General features: G+C 40.3%; 2 protein-coding genes across 7 annotated transcripts in view; one reads left to right on the top strand and one right to left on the bottom strand.

Moving 5' to 3' along the window:
* The window catches only part of MAP7 (microtubule associated protein 7), a 130,570-nt gene that overhangs the window by 105,098 nt on the left and 2,091 nt on the right, over positions 1 to 23,381 (top strand). For 4 of the 5 annotated variants that reach the window (XM_087718395.1, XM_087718396.1, XM_014060558.2 and 1 more), the window contains exons 7-16: positions 4,988 to 5,101; positions 6,189 to 6,337; positions 7,861 to 7,964; positions 8,843 to 9,096; positions 11,846 to 12,029; positions 13,723 to 13,912; positions 15,755 to 15,850; positions 17,657 to 17,707; positions 17,806 to 17,848; positions 20,655 to 20,790. In XM_087718395.1, the coding sequence (XP_087574521.1) occupies positions 4,988 to 5,101; positions 6,189 to 6,337; positions 7,861 to 7,964; positions 8,843 to 9,096; positions 11,846 to 12,029; positions 13,723 to 13,912; positions 15,755 to 15,850; positions 17,657 to 17,707; positions 17,806 to 17,848; positions 20,655 to 20,790 (1,321 nt within the window). The remainder of the gene's footprint in view (positions 1 to 4,987; positions 5,102 to 6,188; positions 6,338 to 7,860; positions 7,965 to 8,842; positions 9,097 to 11,845; positions 12,030 to 13,722; positions 13,913 to 15,754; positions 15,851 to 17,656; positions 17,708 to 17,805; positions 17,849 to 20,654; positions 20,791 to 23,381) is intronic. The other variant, XM_014060559.2, reaches the window with a different exon arrangement.
* The window catches only part of LOC106555141 (uncharacterized), a 52,762-nt gene continuing 41,426 nt past the window's right edge, over positions 12,046 to 23,381 (bottom strand). For both annotated transcript variants that reach the window (XM_087718403.1, XM_087718401.1), the window contains one exon: positions 12,046 to 13,057. In XM_087718403.1, the coding sequence (XP_087574529.1) occupies positions 12,987 to 13,057 (71 nt within the window). In that variant the 3' untranslated portion in view covers positions 12,046 to 12,986. The remainder of the gene's footprint in view (positions 13,058 to 23,381) is intronic.

Here is a 23,381-nt window from a genome sequence, read left to right on the forward strand (position 1 = left end):
TTTTATTTCTCAGCAACATCTACACTTTTATCCAAACAAAACAGCTGGCTGAAAAATAGTTTTAAATCAGCAATCCAATTATTTCTCAATCCTTAGCATTTTGGATAACTTTACACTTAATCCTTGGTTTTTTTCTCTTGCCATATAAACCTAGATACAGAATATCTTTCTACCACTGCTTAAATGATACATCGATTGTCAAAATAGGTATTGTTTGAAAGAAAAGCATCATTCAAGGCAATATATTCATTTTTTACAACAAAGATTCTCCCCAACAATGGCAGTGTAGTTTCTTCCATCTTAACATATCCTTCTTAATTTCATTCCATGTCTTAATAAGAAAAAGGAAAGATTTTGCTTTGTCAGAAGTCACTTTACTATGGAGTGGTGGTTCCATTCCATCAGAAACATCTAGTCTGCCATACAACTTCAGCGATTTGTATGTGTCTGTGTGTGTGTGCCCTTGAGTCAGTATGCCCAAAGGTGCTTTTCCTTTAGGCAACTGGACTTTTTCTTTGAACATGTTTTGCTTCTCATCCAAGAAGCTTCTTCAGAGCTCTTGAAAAAGCACCGTTGGACATACTGACTCAAGGACACATACATACACAAACCAAACGACTGAGGTTGTATGGCAAACCTGATGGAATGGAACCACCACGCCATAGTGAAGTGACTTCTGACCAGCAAAATCTTCCCTTTTCCTTATTAAGACATGGAATGAAATTAAGAAAAACCAGAAAGTCCAGTTGCCTCTTGAAAAAGCACCTTTGGGACAACTATGACCTGGATGACTGAGAATCTACATAGACTTTGAGTCAGTGTTGACTCCTGGCCACTGTCTGGACAAATGTCTATAGAGTGGGTGGGGTGGGTATTTTTTGTAAATTTCATAAGTGGTTTGCCTGTTTCCTAGGGTTATGAGAGAAAGACTGGCCTAAGGTGATATAGTTGGCTTTTTGTCTAAGATGGGGTTGGAACTCATGGTTTCCCAGTTTCTAGCCTGATCCCTTAACCACTGCATCAATTGGCTATCAGATATGTAGTTATTGTGTAGTTAAATTTTAGAATGCTCCCAGAAGGAAGAAGAGACAGTGTTTTCATGCTGCATCACTCATTTGGTCCTTGTTATTCTCTTCTCATTGCTAGAGAACAATTTATTGGATTTAAAATAGTATTTATTGAATTTTCTAACATTTAAAAGACAAAACACAAATTTACACTTATAACAGCTTTCCCATATTGGTATCCATATCTTTCGTAACAATTTTATTTACAAAAAATTCTATCTCTATATCATTATCCTAAGTTATATGCTTACTTAAATATACTCTATATATTATACTTTTACTGTTTATACCTTAAGTTGTACACTTACTCTCAAGCCAGGAATATCATCTATTCACACATTAAATCAATATATTATAGTACTCAGTGAAGGAGAGGGAAGAATCCAAGTACTATCTAATTTATTAGATTTAATGTGTGTAGTTGAAGTGGCAGTAAATATAATAGTAAATGTCCATTAATTATACCAGTTAGAGAGGAGAAATAATAATTCCAATAGTATTCCTTAGGATTTTGCTATAATATTTATTTTTGTGCTTCCTTATCTACATTGGTTAAAGATACATATTTAATGACCAATGACGTGCTTAATGGAACATTCTTAATACATTTTGTGTTTTATATAATTTACCTGAATATGTTTCTATTAACTGTAAAAGCTATTTTAGCCATGTTTCCCCGAAAATAAGACAGGCTCTTGTTTTCTTTTGACTCCCAAAATAAGCACCTGGCCTTATTTTCAGGGAGGTCTTTTTATTTTTGAGGTGCAGGAGGCGGCGAGCGTGGTCAACTCATGCCTGCTATGTTGCAATATTTTGGGGGAGGGCTTATTTTCGGGGTGGCTTATTTTAGCACATGCGCTTAAAAGCCCGATTGGGCCTATTATTCAGGGAGGTCTTATTTTGGGGGAAACAGGATACAACAATTCATTACAGAACATTTTTTATAAATGCATTATATCATTACATGGGATAATTACCGTATTTATCGGCGTATAACACGCACCGGCGTATAACACGCATCCCCCATTTTAACACAAAAATTTGAGTAAAAATTTTTTTCATTAAAAATAAATGACTTGGAAGCTCGGAACTTAATGTTGGATTAAAATTTATAACATTAGAACATGAATTATAACATTAACTCCTCTTAAAAGGCAAATATGAAATGAAAAAACACCTCTTTGAGCAAAAAGTTATTTCCATTTTCTTCCTTATATAATATTTTCTGTTTCAACATAAAGTGCCTTCCTTCCTTCCCTCCCTCCCATCCCTTTCTTTGTTTTCTTCATGCTTTCTTTTCTTTTTCCTCTGCTCTTTTTAAATCCCCCCCCCTTCTTCTCCTCCTCTACATTTAGGTTGGATTAGTTTGTACAACGGTCATCAAACTTCTGAAGTAAAAATAAATAAATAAATCATATTTAAGAAGAAAAAGGAAGACGTTTTTAGTTAAGTCAAACGTTTTAATAAAAGTTTCATCTTTTAAGATTTGTCCAACACATCCAATTGTAACCTTAACAGTAAAGAATATCACCCCAGCTGCTAAAGGTTCAACCAGTCTGAGAACCATTGAAAAGACAACAGTGCAAAATCCAAAAGACACAACTTCCTCACCGCCATTGCTTTGGTACCAAATCTTTGAGGAAGGGGGTCCAGAAAGAAGGAGGAGGAGGAGGAGGAGGAGGAGGAGGGAACCAAAGAGAGGCTTTTACCGAGTCTGCGCCCCACAGCCAGGACCGTCCTTGCGCCTCCAGCCGCGTTTCTTCCCCGCAAAGCCCTTCGGGCAACCCGAGAGTTCCGCTTGACGCCAGAAGGGCTTTGCAGGAAGAAACGCGGCGTTTCTTGTGTGTGTGTGTGTGTGTCTGTCTGTCTCCGCCATCCCCAACCTCTACACCTTGCAGGACTGCTGCGCCTTTGAGAAGCCGGGGTGGGGGGGAGAGGGGGACGGGAACGACGCCTAACCCCCACCCACACAACCCGGTCCCCGGGAATGCCGCTCCCGCCGTTCAGAAACCGAGGGGGAGAAAAGTTCAAAAGCCGCCGGAGCCAGCTGGAAAAGGAGCGACTTTCCCCATTAGCCGGCGCCCTCCGCCAATCCGCAACGGCCTCGCAAATTAAAAACCGAAGGAAGGCGGCGAGCTCAGCCAAGCGCGGCCAGGCAGCCAGCGGCGCGCACCGGCTTCCCTGCGCAGGGAACTTCTCCGGCGGCTGGGGGGAGGCCGTCAAGCGGAACTCTCGGGTTGCCCGAAGGGCTTTGCAGGAAGAAACGCGGCGTTTCTTCCTGCAAAGCCCTTCTGGCGTCAAGCGGAACTCTCGGCAACCCGAGAGTTCCGCTTGACGGCCTCCCCCCAGCCGCCGGAGAAGTTCCCTGCGCAGGGAAGCCGGTGCGCGCCGCTGGCTGCCTGGCCGCGCTTGGCTGAGCTCGCCGCCTTCCTTCGGTTTTTAATTTGCGAGGCCGTTGCGGATTGGCGGAGGGCGCCGGCTAATGGGGAAAGTCGCTCCTTTTCCAGCTGGCTCCGGCGGCTTTTGAACTTTTCTCCCCCTCGGTTTCTGAACGGCGGGAGCGGCATTCCCGGGGACCGGGTTGTGTGGGTGGGGGTTAGGCGTCGTTCCCGTCCCCCTCTCCCCCCCACCCCGGCTTCTCAAAGGCGCAGCAGTCCTGCAAGGTGTAGAGGTTGGGGATGGCGGAGACAGACAGACACACACACACACACACACACACACACACACACACACACACACAAGAAACGCCGCGTTTCTTCCTGCAAAGCCCTTCTGGCGTCAAGCGGAACTCTCGGGTTGCCCGAATGGCTTTGCAGGAAGAAACGCGGCTGGAGGCGCCAGGACGGTCCTGGCTGTGGGGCGCAGACTCGGTAAAAGCTCTCTTTGGTTCCCTCCTCCTCCCCCTCCTTCCACAGTCTGTGTGACGCTGCCGCCAGGCTGAGATCGGCGTATAACACGCAGGCAGGGTTTAAGCTTCCAATTTTAGTTTTAAAACTGCGTGTTATACGCCGATAAATACGGTATTTATCTTTTCATTCATATATATATATACACATAAAGGATGTTAAGATTAATGTAAAACGTTGCAAAATAATGCATCCAGGATTGAACTTTGCCTTTTCTTTTGGGAGGATTTATTCCTCTTGGTGAAATGTATGTAAGTTGAGCACACAGTTAATGAAATGTTTTAATGTTTAATATAAATAGATATGATTTCTTTTCATACGTAATAACAGAATTATTTTCATGGTAAGTTGGAACACATTCAGTTTTTGGTGGTTCTTGTAAATAAACATGTTGGATGTAGACTTAAGCTGACCATAGGGATTTTGCCAAATCAAAAATAGTGGGGGTTTTCATGAGCATCATGAAATTCTTTAACAAACATCAAATCCATGGCAAGCTATGTTCTCCCACTTATGGCAAGAAATAAATGAAGTCTGCATCTCCTCTGCCTCAAAAGCAGGCAACTTCTATTCTTCTCTGTGGTTTCATATTCTGCTCATAATTAGATGTAGTGTAAAACGTCTGTGCTTAATCCGCTGCCTTTAGAGATGCTGAAGTAGCTCACAGTAAATGATTTCTTTATGGTTGTGGTTAATCATAGGAAATGTATTTGGGAGCCGTTTCTTTTTCTGTGAATAATAATTAACATTGTACTGTTGTTCTTTCAATATTTATATTTTTATTAGGTCCAATTAGTTAGGTTTCTGTAACATGTCAAATTGCTTGGAAGTATTTTTGGAAATAATTGCTGAAATGGAAAGGCAAGATGAATTAATTAATTAATGATCAGTTGTCTTTCTAATGTTTTTAATAAACGCTTATGTGTAATGAGGTCAGGGTTTAATTAAGCACTCTGATGTGATTCTCTGTGAAAGGCATTTGATCTAACATCTCACTTATATGATGACATTTAGCTCGACGTATGCAGCTAAGTCCATGGGAAAGCAACATGGTTAGCAGGCTTCTGACCCCAACTCATTCATTCTTGGCCAGGAGTAAAAGTGTAGCAACTTTATCTGGAGATGCAGGTAAAATTAAACATCAATAATTTCGCTTCTCAGTTATATCATTTAAAAGTATACAGCTTTTTTAAATTTTGTTTTGGAAATTTTGGGCTGGTTTGGCTGTTGTCTGAATCTTGATTCAAGGATTAATTTGCATTCTTTTCTCTCCTTCCATTTTTTGAGCTGCTTTTCTCTGGAAATCTCTAAAAATTCAGCTGAAAACTATCTAATTTCAATAGCAAAAAGTGTCTCAGTCTTCAGTAACAAGCTCCCCATCATGTTTTAGAGAAATCTTGTAACCATACCTATCCTACTTATATATTAAATTGACCATTTTATAAAATGGTTTTAGATATAATTAGATATGAACATCTAAAATTACTGAATCAGTAAAACATAACTTTCAGTAAATCAAAATTACTTCATATAGCTTCCAATATGTTACCTATTACTTCATAATCAGATTCCAATTCAAATATGCCTCAATTTCTCATATATGTAGTTTAATGAAGAAGTACCATGTTTATATGAATTTAGTTCAGACAGATGACAAAAGTTACATTTTTATATAAATTGAATGAATAAAATTAATATTGTCTTAATAGTCCTTTAGGAAACGAGTACTTTCATATCTTAATCAACAGTTAATGTAGGACATTCCAGTTGTTTTCAGCTTAATTTTTCTTATAAAAGAACAATTAGATTAGACCTAATAAAATAAGAATTGAATCTATTGTAGCAGAGAACTGTTAGGTTTTGGATGGCATAAGTGCATGCATAAGTATTTTTCTTCTGCAATTCTGGGAATAAATATCCTTGTGGGATTAATTCTTATGTAGACCTTTGTACATTTGTGTATTTTGGTAGACCATATTTCTGCCTAAATAGAAAAAAAGGTAATTTCAGGCCTCTAATTTGTAGATAATTTGTAGATAATCCCAGGATATCTCTAAGCATTCTGCTTTTTCTCTGTTTGTATATTAATACTTTCCTTCCTTCGTTTCTTCTTTTCCTATCTCTGCTTCCTGCTTCTGGTTCCTGTTCCTGTCTCTTGGGTTTCCTTCTATGTATTTGGTTAAATATATACATGGGAAAAAAATAAATACCCTAGTTATCCCCATTTGTCCTCGTTCAGCATCTTGCAGCCCAATCAGCCCTCTCTCCTTCAAGGCCATTAGTTGCCAAAGTCCAGCAGACCGAGCAAAATTGTTTGGCACAGCCCCTGAGATTAGACGGCGAAGGGTCACACATTCAGCTGGGGTAAGTTCCCAAATTGGGAATAAGCTTGCACCTTTGATGAAATCCTGAATGCAGCAACCTTGGTTCTTTTCCTTATCATAAGAAAGTAGTTAATAGAGGGGGGGGGGAATGTGGATATGGAATCATACTATTTGCATGCTAAGATTTGTGCATTAAGATTACCATAATGATTCGGGTTTATTATCAGTTACCAAAAAGGATTATTCACCTAGTAAACTGCCTACAGTTTGTGAATATTTCACAACAAATGAGAAAAGTTCATTAGCGTTTACATTTTGAATTAACAGCTTTGTATTTAAAAATGAACTAAAAGATTACGAAGACATTTCCAGATACAAAGTTTATATAACTGATAGACCTTTAAGGGAAGGTCATACATAGAGCATTGCAAGTTATATGCTTTGTGTATAGAAGTGCTCAGACAAATCCCATCATCATCTGTAAAAGGCTCGTGCTTGAAATCAAGAGAGCTATTAAGTGGTGTCCATGAAATGATGGTCCAAAAAAAAAAGTAAAATGAAAGTTGCAAAAATGCGACTGGGACATAGAGTGTCAGTATGACAACTATGTGTTGGAAAACCCCTCTGGATGCTGCTGGTGCTAGGTTGAGTAGGACAAGGCAATACCTCTGGTTTTAACTTTGACCTGTTTTAATGTGTTATAATCTGTACAGGAAGGAAAATTGTCTTGATAGAGATTTGCAAAATCCTTTAGTAAGGCGATGGGTGAAATATGTTTCATATAGTGCTCATAAGCGACTCAGACAGGGACTCCCTAATTCACTGAAGTATAAAGAGGCACAAGGTACAACACAATCAGACTTTCCAGATTCTATTATTTTAGCTAATCTCAATAAAAGTAGTTTTATCCATCTATTTCATTTCTTGGTACAGCCTACCTGGCGGGGTTGATATAAATTGCAATAAAAAAGAATCATTGTCTTTCTTGAAAACTAAAAATGTTTACAGGGCCAGGTTAAATATAGGGCAAATCAGAAACACATTTCACTGAACTCAAAAGCAATGTGTTTGGAACTGATGTATTGAATTGCTTGCATTCATCCATTATGGTTTGTGAGCTGTAGATTTTCACTTAGTGTCTGTGAGGATAACTGATGGTTAAGCAAAGCATTACCAGATGGTGCCAAGATATTGTTTATTCAATTAGCCAAAATCTCTGCATTCATGGATAGTGCTAGGTCATAAATGATGATTCATAAACCATAATAGTGGAAACAAACCATAATTGGAAACAAACAAAAATGGAATGGCTTAAAATAATGTTTCAATCCAGATAATCAGAAGATATGAAACACTATTCTTACAAAATGCAAATTAGAATAAAAACAAAAATTACATATCATGAGCCCAATCTTTTATTCTTTTTTGAAACTGAGGGATAATTAACACTTGTACAGTAGTAATTTGCAATAGCAAAGATTTATTTCTAGGTGCATTTAATAAGGCAGCTTTCTTTCTGTAGCTATGCAAAATGCCTCATTTGTCCTATTTGTTCAATATTAGAATAGCAGGAAAGGAAAGGAAAGAGGACTCTCATCAACTAATCCTTCATCTGGTAAAAGAAGAACTCGTTCACCATCTGCCTTCAGAAGTAAACCAGCTGCTTGGTAAGTAACTTAATATTAGCTTTTATTTCATCTTAGTTCTGTTTGCATCATGTATAGTTGCTCTAAGAATTTGTTGGTATCTGAACATTAAAAAACAGATGGCTATACAAATAGGAAAAAGATACATATATTAAAGGATCAAACCTATTTTGAATTTTTTCCAGATTGATGGAGAGTCAGTGGGACTTTAAAACCGAGTCCCCCAATCTGGTAATATCCCCTTGGGAATAATGATGTCTGTAGGCAGGTACATTTAGTGATTACTCTGAGGTGAGGCGAGGCAAGGTTTCTCAAAAAAATGCCCTGCCAAAGTCATTTTGTGATTATGAAAATGGTACCACATTGGTGATTTCTAGCTGAAGAGAACCTTGTTCTTTGTGAGAAAAAGAAGCAGATAAATTTTAATAAATCTTTAGCAAAGTGTACTAAGCTGTGCCTCATTGTGGTATAACATCCGCTTTCTGTGGTCCTCTTTTTATAAGATAAAATGATGTTTCTCAGGTAGATTCTTTTTTCCCACTCCTCTCAAAGCTACTTCAGAAGAGTAGGGAAGAATGGATAGAGATGAGAAAATGGTTAAAAGCAATAAAATGGAGTAACAATAACTCAACAATATAATATAAATGTACTAGATTGTGTTGTTTCTCTGTGTCATATAATATACTGTGTGTGGGTATATACATAATGTTTATTATTTGTTGTTTGTTTGTATTTTTTACATGCTTATGTAGTATATATTGGAGGTGGTGACCCTTTGAGAACTGTATCAATGAAATTTCATTTTAATGTATACCGATTAGTGTAGATTTAAAGTGACAATAAAGTTATTCAAGATCTAAATCTAAATTGTGATTACTGTGTCTCTGTGATTCAAATAGGCATGCCTCCAGATCAATGCCTGTCCTGCCAGGAACACCCAGAAAGATCACTTTGCTATCTGGATCTTCCAAAACACCTTCCATTCAAGCTCGCCCGCCTTCCCCTGGCAACATTCGTCCAACAAAACATGGGAAAAAGGGGACGCTGAAGGAATCTGAGAAGATAATGGAACAAAAATCAGACCCTAAAAAAACAGCTTCAAATCCCAGAGTAGCTACAAGTGAAGAGACCTGTAAACCAGAGCCCACTCAAAGTAAGGATCAGGTTATCAGTCTTCCAAAATGTTCCTTACCCAATTAAGTGCTTTGCTCCCTTCTCATTATGTAGTTTTTGGATATTGTTTTGAATCAATGTGGATAATTGTAACATGTTTATTTCCAATGGTTTAGGTTGGGAAGCTAAGCAGGGTTGGTTACTAATTAAATGTAAGAGCAGAGAAACTACCAGGATCACAGGCTAAAATCAACCTAGTTGTCTGCATGAAATCACTGGGACTATTTGTTTAAAAATTGACTATATGCTTTGTTTTGTTTTGTTTTGAAATCGAAGTGGAATGTGGTTTAAATGACTAAATTGAAATACTTGTCATAATAGTCACATACACTACATGTTCTAACTAGTGATTATTTCAGATTTTAAGATCTCCTTAGGCAATAATTCATGAGTGTCTCTCTTGTTAATGGCAATTCTGACTTAATAGAGCTACATCCTCCTCACTAAGTCATGGCCCACAGGAGTACACAACCTGTCTATCACCAAAGTTACCTGTAGTCTCACTAAAGTATTGGGTGTAGTCTTACAAAACTCTCCCAAAATTATGGAGAAATTGTAATTTTAAATGTACATGGGGTTATTAAATCATAGGAAGTAATTACATTAATGGATTTTCAACAATTAGTGTTAGTGTGAAAAGATCAGACCCTAGGCACCTGAAGTGTGGGATACCTTAAGGTGCAGGTCTCTTACTGCTCTTCTGTAATAAGAAACTACTGGATGAGGACATTCAACACCACAGAATGCAATATCTGTGCTGTTGATACTCAGGCATATATTCCTACCATTGGCCAGCTAGGAGCTGACCCAGTACCTGGGCAGGAATGAACTCTGACTCAACCCTACCAAGACAGAATGGCTTTGTGTTTTGCCCCCACATCAACCCTCAGGGTTTGACGTTGTGTTGTCTTTGCTCAGTGAGGTAGCACTCCCCTGAACAAAGCTTGTATGAAATTCAGGACTCTTCCTAGATTCATTGTTTCTATTAAAGGAGCCATGTCTAGGGTGTCTGTACAGATTCATCTTGTGCATACCAGTTGTACCTGTTCTTATCCTTGTTCAAAATCATTCATGCTTTGGCCACTTCCTTTTACAGCAATGTGCTGTACATTGACCTTCCCTTGAAGACTACCCAGAAGTTGTAAGTGGTCCAGAATGCAGCAATGTGTATAATTCTGAGCACCTGATGGTTTCCTATATTTTACTGTTGCTGCATTGACTTCTTGCTGGGTGCAATTCAAGGGGTTGTTTACCATTTTACAGTCCTGAATGCACAAAGTCAGGTTATTTTAGGCACTACCTCTCCCCGTGGATGTCTATTTATCCCACTAGATGGTTGGGTTCAAGTTTACAAGTTTACAATAGCAGAGTTGGAAGGGATCTTGGAGGTCTTCTAGTCCAACCCCCTGCCTAGGCAGGAAACCCTATACCATTCCAGACAAATGGCTATCCAACATCTTCTTAAAGATTTCCAGAGTAGGAGCATTCACAACTTCTGGAGGCAAGCTGTTCCACTGATTAATTGTTCTAACTGTCAGGAAATTTCTCCTCAGTTCTAAGTTGCTTCTCTCCTTGATTAGTTTCCACCCATTGCTTCTTGTTCTACCTTCAGGTGCCTTGGAGAATAGTTTGACTCCCTCTTCTTTGTGGCAACCCCTGAGATATTGGAACACTGCTATCATGTCTCCCCTAGTCCTTCTTTCTATTAAACATACCCAGTTCCCAGTTCCTGCAACTGTTCTTCATATGTTTTAGTCTCCAGTCTCCTAATCATCTTTGTTGCTCTTCTCTGCACTCTTTCTAGAGTCTCCACATCTTTTCTACATAGTGGTGATCAAACCTGAATGCAGTATTCCAAGTGTGCCCTTACCAAGGCATTATAAAGTGGTATTAACACTTCACATGATCTTGATTCTATCCCTCTGTGTATGCAGCTTAGAACTGTGTTGGCTTTTTGGCAGCTGCTGCACACTGCTGGCTCATTTAAATGGTTGTCCACTAGGACTCCAAGATCCTTTCACAGTTACTACTGTTGAGCAAGGTACCACCTATACTGTACCTGTGCATTTCATTTTTGTTGCCTAAATATAGAACCTTACTCTTTTCACCATTGAATTTCATTTTATTAGATAGTGCCCAATGTTCAAGTTTGTCAAGATCCTTCTGTATCTTTAGCCTATCTTCTGGAGTGTTGGCTATTCCTGCCAGCTTGGTGTCATTTGCAAATTTGATGAGTTCCCCATTTATTCCCTCATCCAAATCATTGATGAAGATGTTGAAGAGTACTGGGCCCAAAACAAACCCTTGGGGTACTCTACTGCATACTTCCCTCCATGAAGATGCAGTTCCATTTAGGTACACTCTAGTTCTCTCTCTTAAATGTCATCTGAGAGGCCCTAGAAAACTTGCCTTCTTTGTAGCAGCCCCTGCCTTGAAAAACAACATCCTCTAAGGTCTGGCAGGGTCTTATCCCCCCTACCTTTCAGGAAGACCTTGGAAAGTTGACTCTCTCCCCTCCAAACATTTGACCCTTTTACTCTATTTTTGTGAGTTATCCAGATTTAGTGTATAGAGAATGGGTTTGCTTTGAGCCCATCCACTACTCAACCTCAACTAGTAAATGGTATTTTCATATTTTATAATTTTCCTTTTCCAGATATTGTATTCTGTACATGGCTTTTTTTTTAAAGGTCCCAACTCTGATGGTAGAAACCTGACTTTTCTTCTAGGTCGTGTTCCAGTTCTGCCCTCTGTTCCTTCAGCAGCTTCACCATCTCCCATCTGTAGCAAATCTTCAGCAGGGACAACAGATCCAGAAGAAGCAACCCGGTTGCTTAGTGAAAAAAGGCGACTCGCCCGGGAGCAACGAGAACGGGAGGAGCAGCAAAGAAGGGAGCAGGAAGAGATTGAAAGGTGATCAAGTCACCATTAGTTGTCTAATGGAGAAAATGCTCTTTTGGATATCTTCTTTGAACACACCACAGGCCAAGATAACAAAACAAAGCATTTGTATAAAGCTTATATTCTATTCATCTCCATGATTTAGCAGAAGCAGGTTGTTAAAAGATATCTCTGTCTGGAATAGTGTCCACCCAACAACATAGGCCACACTAAGTAACCAATGCCATATAGGCAGGACTGTTTTTATAGCTGTAACAACTATAGTAACAGACTCTTGTAAGTCTGAATGTGCTTCTCTCTTCCTCCCTTTATCTTCATGTGAATTAGGGAGAAACCTATCCAAGATGTTTTCTCAAGTTATTTTCTTTGAAATATTATGTGACCATTGACTTGCTAGTGGCACTTCTTCCTGTCTTTCTAAGCCGTTACTTCTGCCTTTACAAATAGGGCTATTTAATACATTGTGATAATTTGTATAGGTTGTGCTGATTTTATAGATTTTATGCAATCTAGATTCTATAGATTTAATGTGATAATTAATATAGAATAGATGATACTGATTAACTAAGAGCCAGATGAGTGTGTGGTGATTAAGGTGTTGGTCTAGAAACCAGGAGATTATGAGTTCTAATTCTACCTTAGACATGACAGCCAGCTGGGCAATTTTGGACCAGTCACTCTTTCTCAGACGAACCCACCTCACAGAGAACTTGTGGGGAAAATAGAAAGAGAAATGAGTATTAGGTATATAAACATGGATAAAAAAATAAGTAAATGAATAATATGATCCAGATGTTCAAAAGGACAGCATCATTTCTCAACCTGCTATTATCCAGTTGTATTGAGGTAAACTCCAATCATTTCAGCCATTGGCCATGTTGACTTGGGAAATAGAAGTTGTATTTCAAAATGCCGGAGGGTCATCATGATAGAAAAAGCCACTCTAGTGCTTCTTAGGTAGTTCTGACTTCAACAAATGTCTGGATTTTGCATTGTCATAAACCCTTCCAGCAGTATCTCCAAGTTTGTGCCACCTGCATCTGAAATGATATAGTAATGTTAGAAATATGAACACTCTTACTCCTATTCTCTACGTAAAGGGCATCTTTCTGTCTGGAGAGAGAAAAGTAAAACTGGTAATTCAGAATTCACTTCTTTAGCTAGGTGATTTATATCCCACCTTTTGTTCAAGAGTTTAAGGTGGAGTACTTAAGTAGCTTTTCTTCTATTTCACCACCACCACCATCACAGCAATCCTGTGAGGAAAGTTGAGCTAAGAGGTTGACTGGCTGCAAATCAGCCAATGAGCTTCTATGGCTGAAGGAAGGCTAGAATATGGCTCTTCCTGCTCGTAGCCCAATCCCTTAATCCCTATGCTACAGAGGATCTTTTTAGACTTGCTCAATACAGTCTTAGATATCCTTCCACAGAAAGAAATACTGTAATTTGGTTTCTGGCACCAAGCAACATTTCAAATTTCTCACGATTCTATTTAAGGAAATTTCCCAATTAATCCAAGAATAATCTTCAATTTACCTCAGATAAAGTGAGAAGAAGAAACATTTCCTCTTTTTTTCATTCTGTTTCATTTATTCATTTTTTGGAGGTGGTCTGATATGCCAAGGTGTTTTATTTGTTTAAATATTTTTTTTGCTAGTCTTACCCTTCCATGCCTTTGTCTAACACACACCATTGTTTCCATTAGACAAAAGAAGGAGGCCTTAGTGCAGAAGATCGCTGAGGAAAGAGCACGCCGAGAGGAGGAAGCTCAGAAGGAGGATGCAGAAAGGAAGCAAAAAGAAGCTGAACAGGAGCAGGAGGAGGAAGAGCTACGCCGCTTGGCAGAAGAAAAGGAGGAGAAAGAAAGGAGGGAAATGGAACTCTTTCAGAAAAAGGTAGTGTAAACACCAATGGGCTTTGCAGATTGTGTGTTCTACAATTGGCTCATGGTTATGTGCAACTGCATGAAGGAAAGGAAGGAGATGCAAACAGTGGCATCTCTGGACAGGGAAGGAGTTAAAAAAGTTTAGATGGAAGCCATGACTCCATCGTTGAAGTCCCATCAATCCCATATATGTGTTGGATGTCCCATACATGGAGAAAGCTGCAGAATGTTACAGTTTTGCAAGTACCATTTTGATAATGCCAGACCAAAAGCATCCTTTAAAAAAGTTTTCCATGGAATTTAGTGCTGCTGTTCTGCTTATTCTAAGACAGCTGGTCCCTCTGTCAGTGTAAAAGTATTTGCAACTCCTTAACCCATTCTGTTTTTTCCTGGGGCCATGTGACCTTTCAGAAGGGCAGTTGTCAGGCTTAGCCCAAGAACAATGTAAAACAATGCAGTCAAGAGTCTTTATTTCCTGACACAAAATAGAAAGACATATCCTGGAAGATTTTAGGGAGTGGCTAACCTAACTCTCTTCCTTTGTCTTCTATCCAGCTGTGGGCTGTGCTGCCTCTTGTCTGCCCCACTCCAAATGTTTCCAGCAAAACTGCCACTTCACTATAGTCCATCACCTCACTTCCCCCTCCGTAGGCACCATCCCTCAAGATATCACAGGAATAGATCAACTATTTTAAGGAATAGTAACAGGATCTATGCAAGCCACTCAGTGGTGGATTCCTACCAGTTCGGTCGAGTTCGGCTGAACTGGTAGTGTTTGGCGGCCTGGGTTTCTGGAACCAGCAGAAACCCAGGCCTGCCACGCCCCTGAACCGGTTCTCTGGGCGGCACCATAGGTACCGCCATCTTGTTTTTCACTTCTGCGCATGCACAGAACAATTTTTGTTGCACTGTGCATGCGCGCACACTGCATGCACACAAGCAAACCGGCAGTAGTGCCTGCCGAAACCCACCTCTGAAGCCACTCCTCCACTGATATTCCAAAGCACATTTTTTGTCTTTACAAGTGATATGTATGTGTATACAAAATATGTATGACTGTGGGTTTTGGAATATTGGTATTCTCTGGAAAGACTTCTGGCAGTTACAAAAGGTTATACAGTATTTCCTTCCTTTGTATATTTAGGACCTATTCTTTCTGAAGTTGAATGCGCTTTTTGATCTAATTTGCATGCTGTTTTTCCAATGCAAATGAAATTTCCTCCCTGAAAAAAAAATTTTTAGAAGAGGAATTTTTACCAGGATTGCAAAGCATTAATTTTCCTCTTCATGCCTCTTCTGATTTTGTTAATTATGAACTTTGCCAGCTGCTGCTATTTGCATTTGAATGTATCCTGCAGGTTAGATACAAAAATGCCATTAATATTTGTGACTTGGGCCTTAAACATACAATGCATATTTCCCTAATATATCAAGCAAAATAGAAGAGGGAGCATTTAATTTTTACCTTACATAAAATCATGAACAGCAACAAATTATGTGTAATCAGAAAGGCTAATGATTGTTGAAGTAATCAAGAAACACGGATATTTTAATTTTATGGAGTGAAGGTACATAAGTACGCAGTATTTAATTTAGAATCTCATCACTTTTCAAAATGTGTTTGCACTACAGAGAAGTAATTAAATTGTACATTCATTTGCAATTATAAAAGAAGCTGCTTTTGGGATACAAAATATACCTTTTGCGACTATGTTGGGACTATGCAGCCTCTTACCCTGTTCTGTTGGGAAGACAGCAATTGAAAGCAAAAGTCAAAGTAACTAGATTAAAAAATATTGATTGCCATAATATAATCAATGTCCATATTTCCCCTTTTGGTGCCATAATTTAGAAGGAAGAGGAAACTCGGTTACGAGAAGACCAGATTCGACTGGAACGTGAAAAACATTTCCAGAGAGAAGAGCAAGAGCGCTTAGGAAGAAAGAAGGTAATAGAAATCAGTTCTTGCAGACAACTACATGTGTATTTTCATGTGGCAAGTGACCCACCCAATGAATTCACTTTTGTGGACTTAACGTAAGGACTAAAATAGATTTAAAAACCTTCTGGAAACATTATCTTCCACACAATTGAAATCAGTTACATTTGCTGCTTATAATGCCACTTTTGGATTTTTGCACATACCTGCTCAACAAAGCATCTATGAAGGGGAGTCTTTTTCTGATTTAGAACCCATTGCAGCCAAATTTCCAAATCATGGGAAGAACCTACAGGAATCTATATGAATCAGGTAGCCTCTTGCCTTCATGTATGAAGGCTTATAAAGAACACCCCCAAAGGGGTTCATGATGTGATGGATAAGCTTTGAATTATTACCGTGTTTCCCCCAAAATAAGACAGGGTCTTATTTTCTTTTGACCAACCCGAAATAATCACTTGGCCTTATTTTCGGAGAGGTCTTATTATTTTTGAGGTGCAGGCGGCGGTGAGTATGGTCACGTCATGGCTGCTGCTATGTTGCAGTATTTTCGGGGATGGCTTATTTTCAGGGGAGGACTTGTTTTAGAGCATGCGCTCAAAAGCCCAATTGGGCTTATTATCCGGGGAGATCTTATTTTTGGGGAAACAGGGTAGTAGGTTGGTATACATCTCTGGCAAACTTTCATTGCCACTTCTCTTTTGGCTCCTGTCTCACATTTTGGAAATAAAAAGTGTTTACTTAAAGTGGAGAAGTTTACCCACCCATGCATTTGTCTAAAGTGGAGACAATAATGGATTGGAGGAGGGAGGGAACAAATGTAAATTGATCTGATTTCTGAAAAAGTCGGGTTGCAGGAAGCATACAAAGAGGATGTTTGCTCAATTGCACACTGATCACCTATAGCACTTAGCACTTAGACAGTTTACAGAGTCAGCATATTGCCCCCAACAATCTTACCAACCTCAGAAGGCTTGAAAGCTGAGTCAACCTTGAGCCTGGTGAGATTAGATCTGCCACATTGCAGGCACTCAGCAGGCAGCAGAAGTAGCCTGCAATACTGCACTCTAACCACTGTGCCACCATGGCTGTATGCTGTTATTGTTGATGCTTCCTCCTCCAGTTGATTCCAAGGAGGATGAGTGGCTCATTTTGTAAAAATTTGTTACAGGACACACCTTTTCCAAGTTGGTGGAGGAAGAGGTGGCAGTGGTGAAATAACTAGCATCTATCTGAAGATGAATTTGGTTATTGCATGTAGTGTGCTCATAATTAATATATTTAAATCTGTTTTCCAGTGAAAACATCTTAGAAAGGCCTGTTAAAAGTCACCTCTCTATCTGAAGTTAAGGGAACATGGAGATGATGACAGTCCTTCTTTGTAGCAGCTCCAACACATAGGAACTCTAGCACCAAATGTTTATAAAATTTCCTTGCTCAGGGCATCTAGAACAGGAGTGTCAAACTCATGTTATCACGGTATCGTCACATGAGGTATCGGGACTTTTTCCCCCTTTGCTAAACCGTGTGGGGGTGTGGCCAACACGTGATGCATCCGGTCTATGGCTGGGAGTTTGAAAGCCCTGATCTAGAAGAGAATTGAAAGTTTTATTTTTCCAAGTTTAATTAACTAATAGTTATCAGCATCCATCTTTGGGGGGTTATTATTTTTCATATCATTAGCATATTATAAGCTACCCAGAGATTTTTGATTGAGGTGGCCCATAAAAATGTAAAATAAATTAATAAATATTATAAACTATGGATAAATCTGGAAGATGTTCATTATAAATATTATTTTTCTTTATTATGTAGCGTCTTGAGGAAATTATGAAAAGAACTAGGCGATCAGAACCTGTGGAAAGAGTATGTATGGAACTTTTTCCTTTTTCAGAAGTATATTTTCTATATTTATTTATATTCTAGAATAGATCCTTATGTAAAATCTTTTTTTTATTTTTCAGAAATCAGATGAGCAGCAGAATGGAGTGATAGCAAAAGAAATAGGTATTACTTTTGATGTACATTTAGTTTAACACTGAAACTTACTCAGAGCATGAATAAGAAAGAATTAAGTAATAAATCATTTAAACATTAACAACCTGGTTGTATTTAATGAAAAGTAGGTAACTTGACATATGAATACTTATAATGGCATATCATTCCATTGTGGGTATAATTATATACAAAATGAAACATAGCGCTGTGATTAATTTTTCAGTGATAAATAAATCAAGTTCTAGATCATTAGTTTTAATCATTACCGACAAAATACTAAGATATATCATTTTCTCATATAGATTACAGTTTTGTTTACAATTGAGCTACTGAAATAAAATCCTTAGCTCTGTTTTATTAAACAATTGAAATGTCACCTCATTATTTACCTGGTATGATTTCTGAGCAAAAAAGGTATAAAAAGAAGTGTTTTATAGAAGGCTATTATAAAACGAACCCAGATTACTTGGATATTGCATTTTTCATTAGTACTAAAAAGGAATTAATTTTTCAGTATTCAGATAGAATCAGATCCATGAAATTTCTCTTGGCTCTTGCCTTAGCATCATTCTCTATTAAGTAATAGACATAGAAAGTTGATTTAAGGTGGGTCAAGTGATTAATTTACAGCCGATTCACTGTTACCTCTACTGGCAAGCAGTAGCTGCCCAGGATCCCATCCTATTTTTCCCCAACAGTATTGAATATTGTATTTAGGATTGCATGCAACTACTCTCCAAAAGACCACTTTTCAGAATGGAAAGTATGCTATATACTTCTGATGACCATTTATTGCTATCCCCCCGCACCTACCATATTTTCAGAGTATAAGATGCACATTTCCCCCCAAAAAAGAGGGTGAAAATCTGGGTGCGTCTTATGGCTTCAGGCCTGGCTACAGCACGGAAACCGCTTTGGTCGCGTTGATCGATGATCTCTGGAGAGCCAGGGATGGAGGTCATGCCTCCATCCTAGTACTCCTTGACCTCTCTGCAGCTTTCGATACCATCGACCATGGTATCCTTCTGCGACGACTGCGGGAGGTGGGGGTGGGAGGCACTGTCTTACGGTGGTTCTCCTCTTACCTCTCGGACAGGTCGCAATCGGTGTTAGTCGGAGGGCAGAGATCGACCCCTAGGCCCCTAACGTATGGGGTGGCGCAGGGTTCGGTCCTGTCCCCCCTCCTCTTTAATATCTACATGAAACCGCTGGGTGAGATCATTCGACGGCACGGGATAAAATACCACCAGTATGCGGACGATACACAGCTGTATCTGTCCACCCCGTGCCAACTCAATGAAGCGATGGACGTGATGAGCCAGGGCCTGGAGGCTGTTAGGGACTGGATGGGGGTTAACAAGCTTGTTCTCAATCCAGATAAGACCGAGTGGCTGCTATGCTTCCCTCCTACTAATTGGCTAAGTGTTCCATCTCTCAGGCTGGGGGGCCCCTCAGATAGGGTCCGCAACTTGGGAGTCCTCCTGGATCCACAGCTGACTTTTGAACACCATTTATCAGCTGTGACCAGGGGGGCATTTGCCCAGGTTAGCCTGGTGCACCAGTTGCGTCCTTACCTGAACCGGGAGGCTCTCACAACAGTCACTCGTGCCCTTGTGACCTCTAGGCTGGAGTACTGCAACGTGCTCTACATGGGGCTGCCCTTGAAGAGTATTCGGCGACTTCAGCTTGTCCAGAATGCAGCCGCGTGAGCGATCGTGGGTGCGCCTCGTTTCACCCACGTAACACCTATCCTCCGCGAGCTGCACTGGCTGCCTGTTGGTCTCCGGATTCGCTTCAAGGTGCTAGTTGTCACCTACAAAGCCCTTCATGGTATTGGATCTGGTTACTTGAGAGACCGCCTGCTGCCAATTACCTCCACTAGACCAATAAGATCCCACAGACTAGGCCTCCTCCGAATTCCATCAGCCGCCCAGTGTCGACTGGCGACTACCCGGAGGAGGGCCTTCTCTGTAGCTGCTCCGACCCTGTGGAACGAACTCCCCGTGGAGATTCGTACCCTCACCACCCTCCAGGCCTTCCGCATAGCCCTTAAAACCTGGCTGTTCCGACAGGCCTGGGGCTAAAGACTTACAGCCCCACTCCGAATGGTATGATTGTTGTGTTTTTAGCTGTGTATAGTCTCTATGTCCTGTAACTCGTTTATTTCCCCTCCCCCTTTGAATTGTGAGCCGCCCTGAGTCCCCTCAGGGAAAAGGGCGGCATACAAATAAAGTAAATTCAAATTCAAATTATACTGAATACAGCATTTTTGGTCTCATGCCCCCTTCACAAAAATGGATGTGCAGAGGGCTTGGGAGGGCTGCAAAGTGCTCCTGGGGGCTGATGAGGGCAAAAACAAGCAAAAAATGGGCCATATTTTGCTCCCAGAGCCCCCAGGAGCACTCTACAAACCTCCTAAAGGCTATGCATGCCATTTTTTGGCAGAAATGGGCCCTTTTTTTGGCAAAAAATGGGCCCATTTTTGTGAAAAATGGGCCGTATTTTGCTTGTTTTGCCCCATCACCTCCAGCGCCTCTCAAACTCACTGCATGCCCCGTTTTTCACAAAAAATGAGACATGCAGAGGGTTTGGGAGGTCTGCAGAGTGAAAAAACTTTTTTTAAAATTTACCTCTTCCAAATCTTGGTACATACTCCAGTGTGTCTTATAGTCCAAAAAATACAGTACGTAGAGAAGGTGACATAGAGGGGAACAGAGTTTTGAGAAGCTATGTTTCTCTATGCAGTCTTACGTTCTCCATTCTGCTACATTAAATAAATACGGTTTTACAAACCATTTTGTTTTCCTTCTACCAGTGAGCAGCCCTACATCTCCATTAAGCCCTGTAATGGGTTCTCAGGTCCAATGTATGGCAGAAACTCCATGCAATGGGGAAATGGTACTTCACACACCTGCGCTCATTTCTCACCAGCCCAGAGTAAACTTAGACAGGTAAGAAATGTGATCCTTCCTCTCCCCCCTTCTGTTCAATTGTGTCCAGTTCTCAGAACCTGCCTGGAATATTCCCTATGGTTTTCTTGGTCAGCATTTTAAGAAATAGTTTGCCATTGCGTAGGGTTGAGAGAAAGTGACTGGCCCAAGGTGACCCAGCTGGCTTTGTGCCTCCTGGTTTCTAACCTGGGTCCTTAATCAGTACCCAAACTGGTTATCAATATGAGCCTAGTATGGAGAAAAGATTCACTGGTGAGTTTTAATTCTTCTTGAGATAAACTTACATTAAATTTAATTATTTCCTTTAGCTGTAGGTATTTATTTGTTTCAGTCATCTATTATTTCTCTCAAATATCCAGGGAAACATTTATTGTCAAAATGTTTGGCTCTATCATACATATTGTTTCTCAGTAAACCAAAAAATAAGCAAAGAAATCATTTGAAAACCTTGATGTTTGGGAACTAAGATCATATTATATAGAATTAACAAGAAATAAGTCCCTTATTCATCTGCATTCTTGCATTATTGGGGAAAAGGTGTCCCAATTGTTAGCCTGACAGAATAGTTGCATAGATTTGATATCTGCTTTTCAATATACAGTAAATATTGTTTTTCACATGAGACTACTGCAATGCGCTCTACATGGGGCAGCCCTTGAAGAGCATTTGGAGACTTCAACTTGTCCAGAATGCAGCCGCGCGAGCGATTGTGGGTGTACCTCGATACACCCACGTTACACCTATCCTCCGCGAGCTGCACTGGCTTCCAATCGGTCTCTGGATACGCTTCAAGGTGCTAGTTATCACTCATAAAGCCCTTCATGGTATTGGACCTGGGTACTTGAGAGACCGCCTGCTGCCAATTACCTCCCAAAGACCCATTAGATCGCACAGGGTCGGCCTCCTCCGGGTTCCGTCTACCAGCCAATGCCATCTGGCTACGACCCGGGGGAGGGCCTTCTCTGTTGCAGCTCCGGCCCTTTGGAACGAACTCCCCGCGGAGATTCGGACCCTCACCTCTCTCCTGGCCTTCCGAAAAGCCGTTAAAACCTGGCTGTGTCGGCAGGCCTGGGGTTGATGAGCTCCCTTTCCCTCTCGACAGGTGTGGTTGTTGGCTGTCTTAAATGCTTGTCTTGTATTTGTGTGTTCCCTTTCCCGCTTGAGTTGTTCGCCGCCCTGAGTCCCTTTTGGGAATAGGGCGGCATATAAATAAAACAAACCTCAACCTCAACTTGCATCATTTTAGAGTTTTAACAACTTTTGTAGCTTCTTGTGTTTCTTGATAAGTTTGTTAGCTCAACCCATTTGATAGGAGAAAATAGGAGGAAGAAGTATCATATTTGTTTGCGATCTTGATTTACTATTATAAAATAATAAAGACAGAATTTTTAAAAAATCAAAGAAATAAATAAAAATTGTGTCACAGTTTTATTAGACAGCATATCAGGAATTTTTGCAGAAGTGGAAATAAAGATGTGGAAGAATTTCAGCCTACCAACTTCAACCTACAGCCATGATGGCAAACCTATGGCATGCGTGCCACAGGTGGCATGCCGAGCCATTTGTTAGGGCACGCAAGGCGTTGCCCTGTCAGCGCGCTGGCAAGCTGACGGGCCTTCTTTTAAGGCTGTTTTTTGCCCTCTGGAGGCTTCCTTGAAGCCTTGGGAGCACGAAAAACCGGCCCTACGGGCAAACCAGAAATTCAGGAATGAACTTCCCGTTTTCTTGTAGAGCCGTTTTTCACCCTCCAGAGGGCAAAAAATGGTCCTACAAGTAAAGCAGAAGTGATTTCTGGTTTGGCTGTAGGGCTGTTTTCCCTCCGGAGGCTTCAGGAGGCTTCCCTAAAGGCTCCTAAGGGAAAAAAATGGCCTACAGCCAAACCGGAAGTGACAGTTCGCCGTTTTTCGCCCTCTGGAGGCTTCAGGGAATCTCCTCACGCCTACGGAGGGCCTCCGGAGAGGATGGGAGAGGATGGTTTTGCCCTCCCCAGGCTCCTAGAAAGCCTCTGGTGCCTGGGGAGGGCAAAAAAGCACACTAAAAGGGGGAGGGTCGCACTGGTGCTAGGGTCGTGCTAGGGTCGCACGCATAGCATGAGTGTGGGTAGACCCGTGCATGACCCCCCCCGTGCTCCCCCCGCTTTTGGTACACGATCCAAAAAAGGGTAGCCAACACTGATTTACAGTATAACTTACTCTCTACGTTTTCTATTTTTTGCATTTTTTACTATTATTACAAATATTTTTGCATTCAGAATTATACATTTTTTCTTGGCATTTAGTATGCTAATTCAAATATAATTTGTATATTGACTAAATAATACCATTTGTATTTGTTTGATAATACAAACATGGAATTCAAATTTAATTTAACAATCATCAGGAGCAACAATATAAAGATCCAATTATTTAATTTTATTATGTTATTTATGAATGTGAACTCACTTAAGTTTTATGTGTGAAGAAAAATCTACTACCTTCCAAGGTTTAGTTGGTATGTCGATTGAATTAAGAACACCTCCTGTTAGCATTCATCCATATGGGTAGTGGTATCACCATCATTAGAATTCAAGATGAAGTTGAATAGAAATTTTG

This window comes from Thamnophis sirtalis, unplaced genomic scaffold, assembly GCF_051295495.1.
Source record: "Thamnophis sirtalis isolate CommonGarterSnake01/CBP01778 unplaced genomic scaffold, rThaSir2_p1.2 scaffold_6, whole genome shotgun sequence".
Lineage (NCBI taxonomy): Eukaryota > Metazoa > Chordata > Lepidosauria > Squamata > Natricidae > Thamnophis > Thamnophis sirtalis.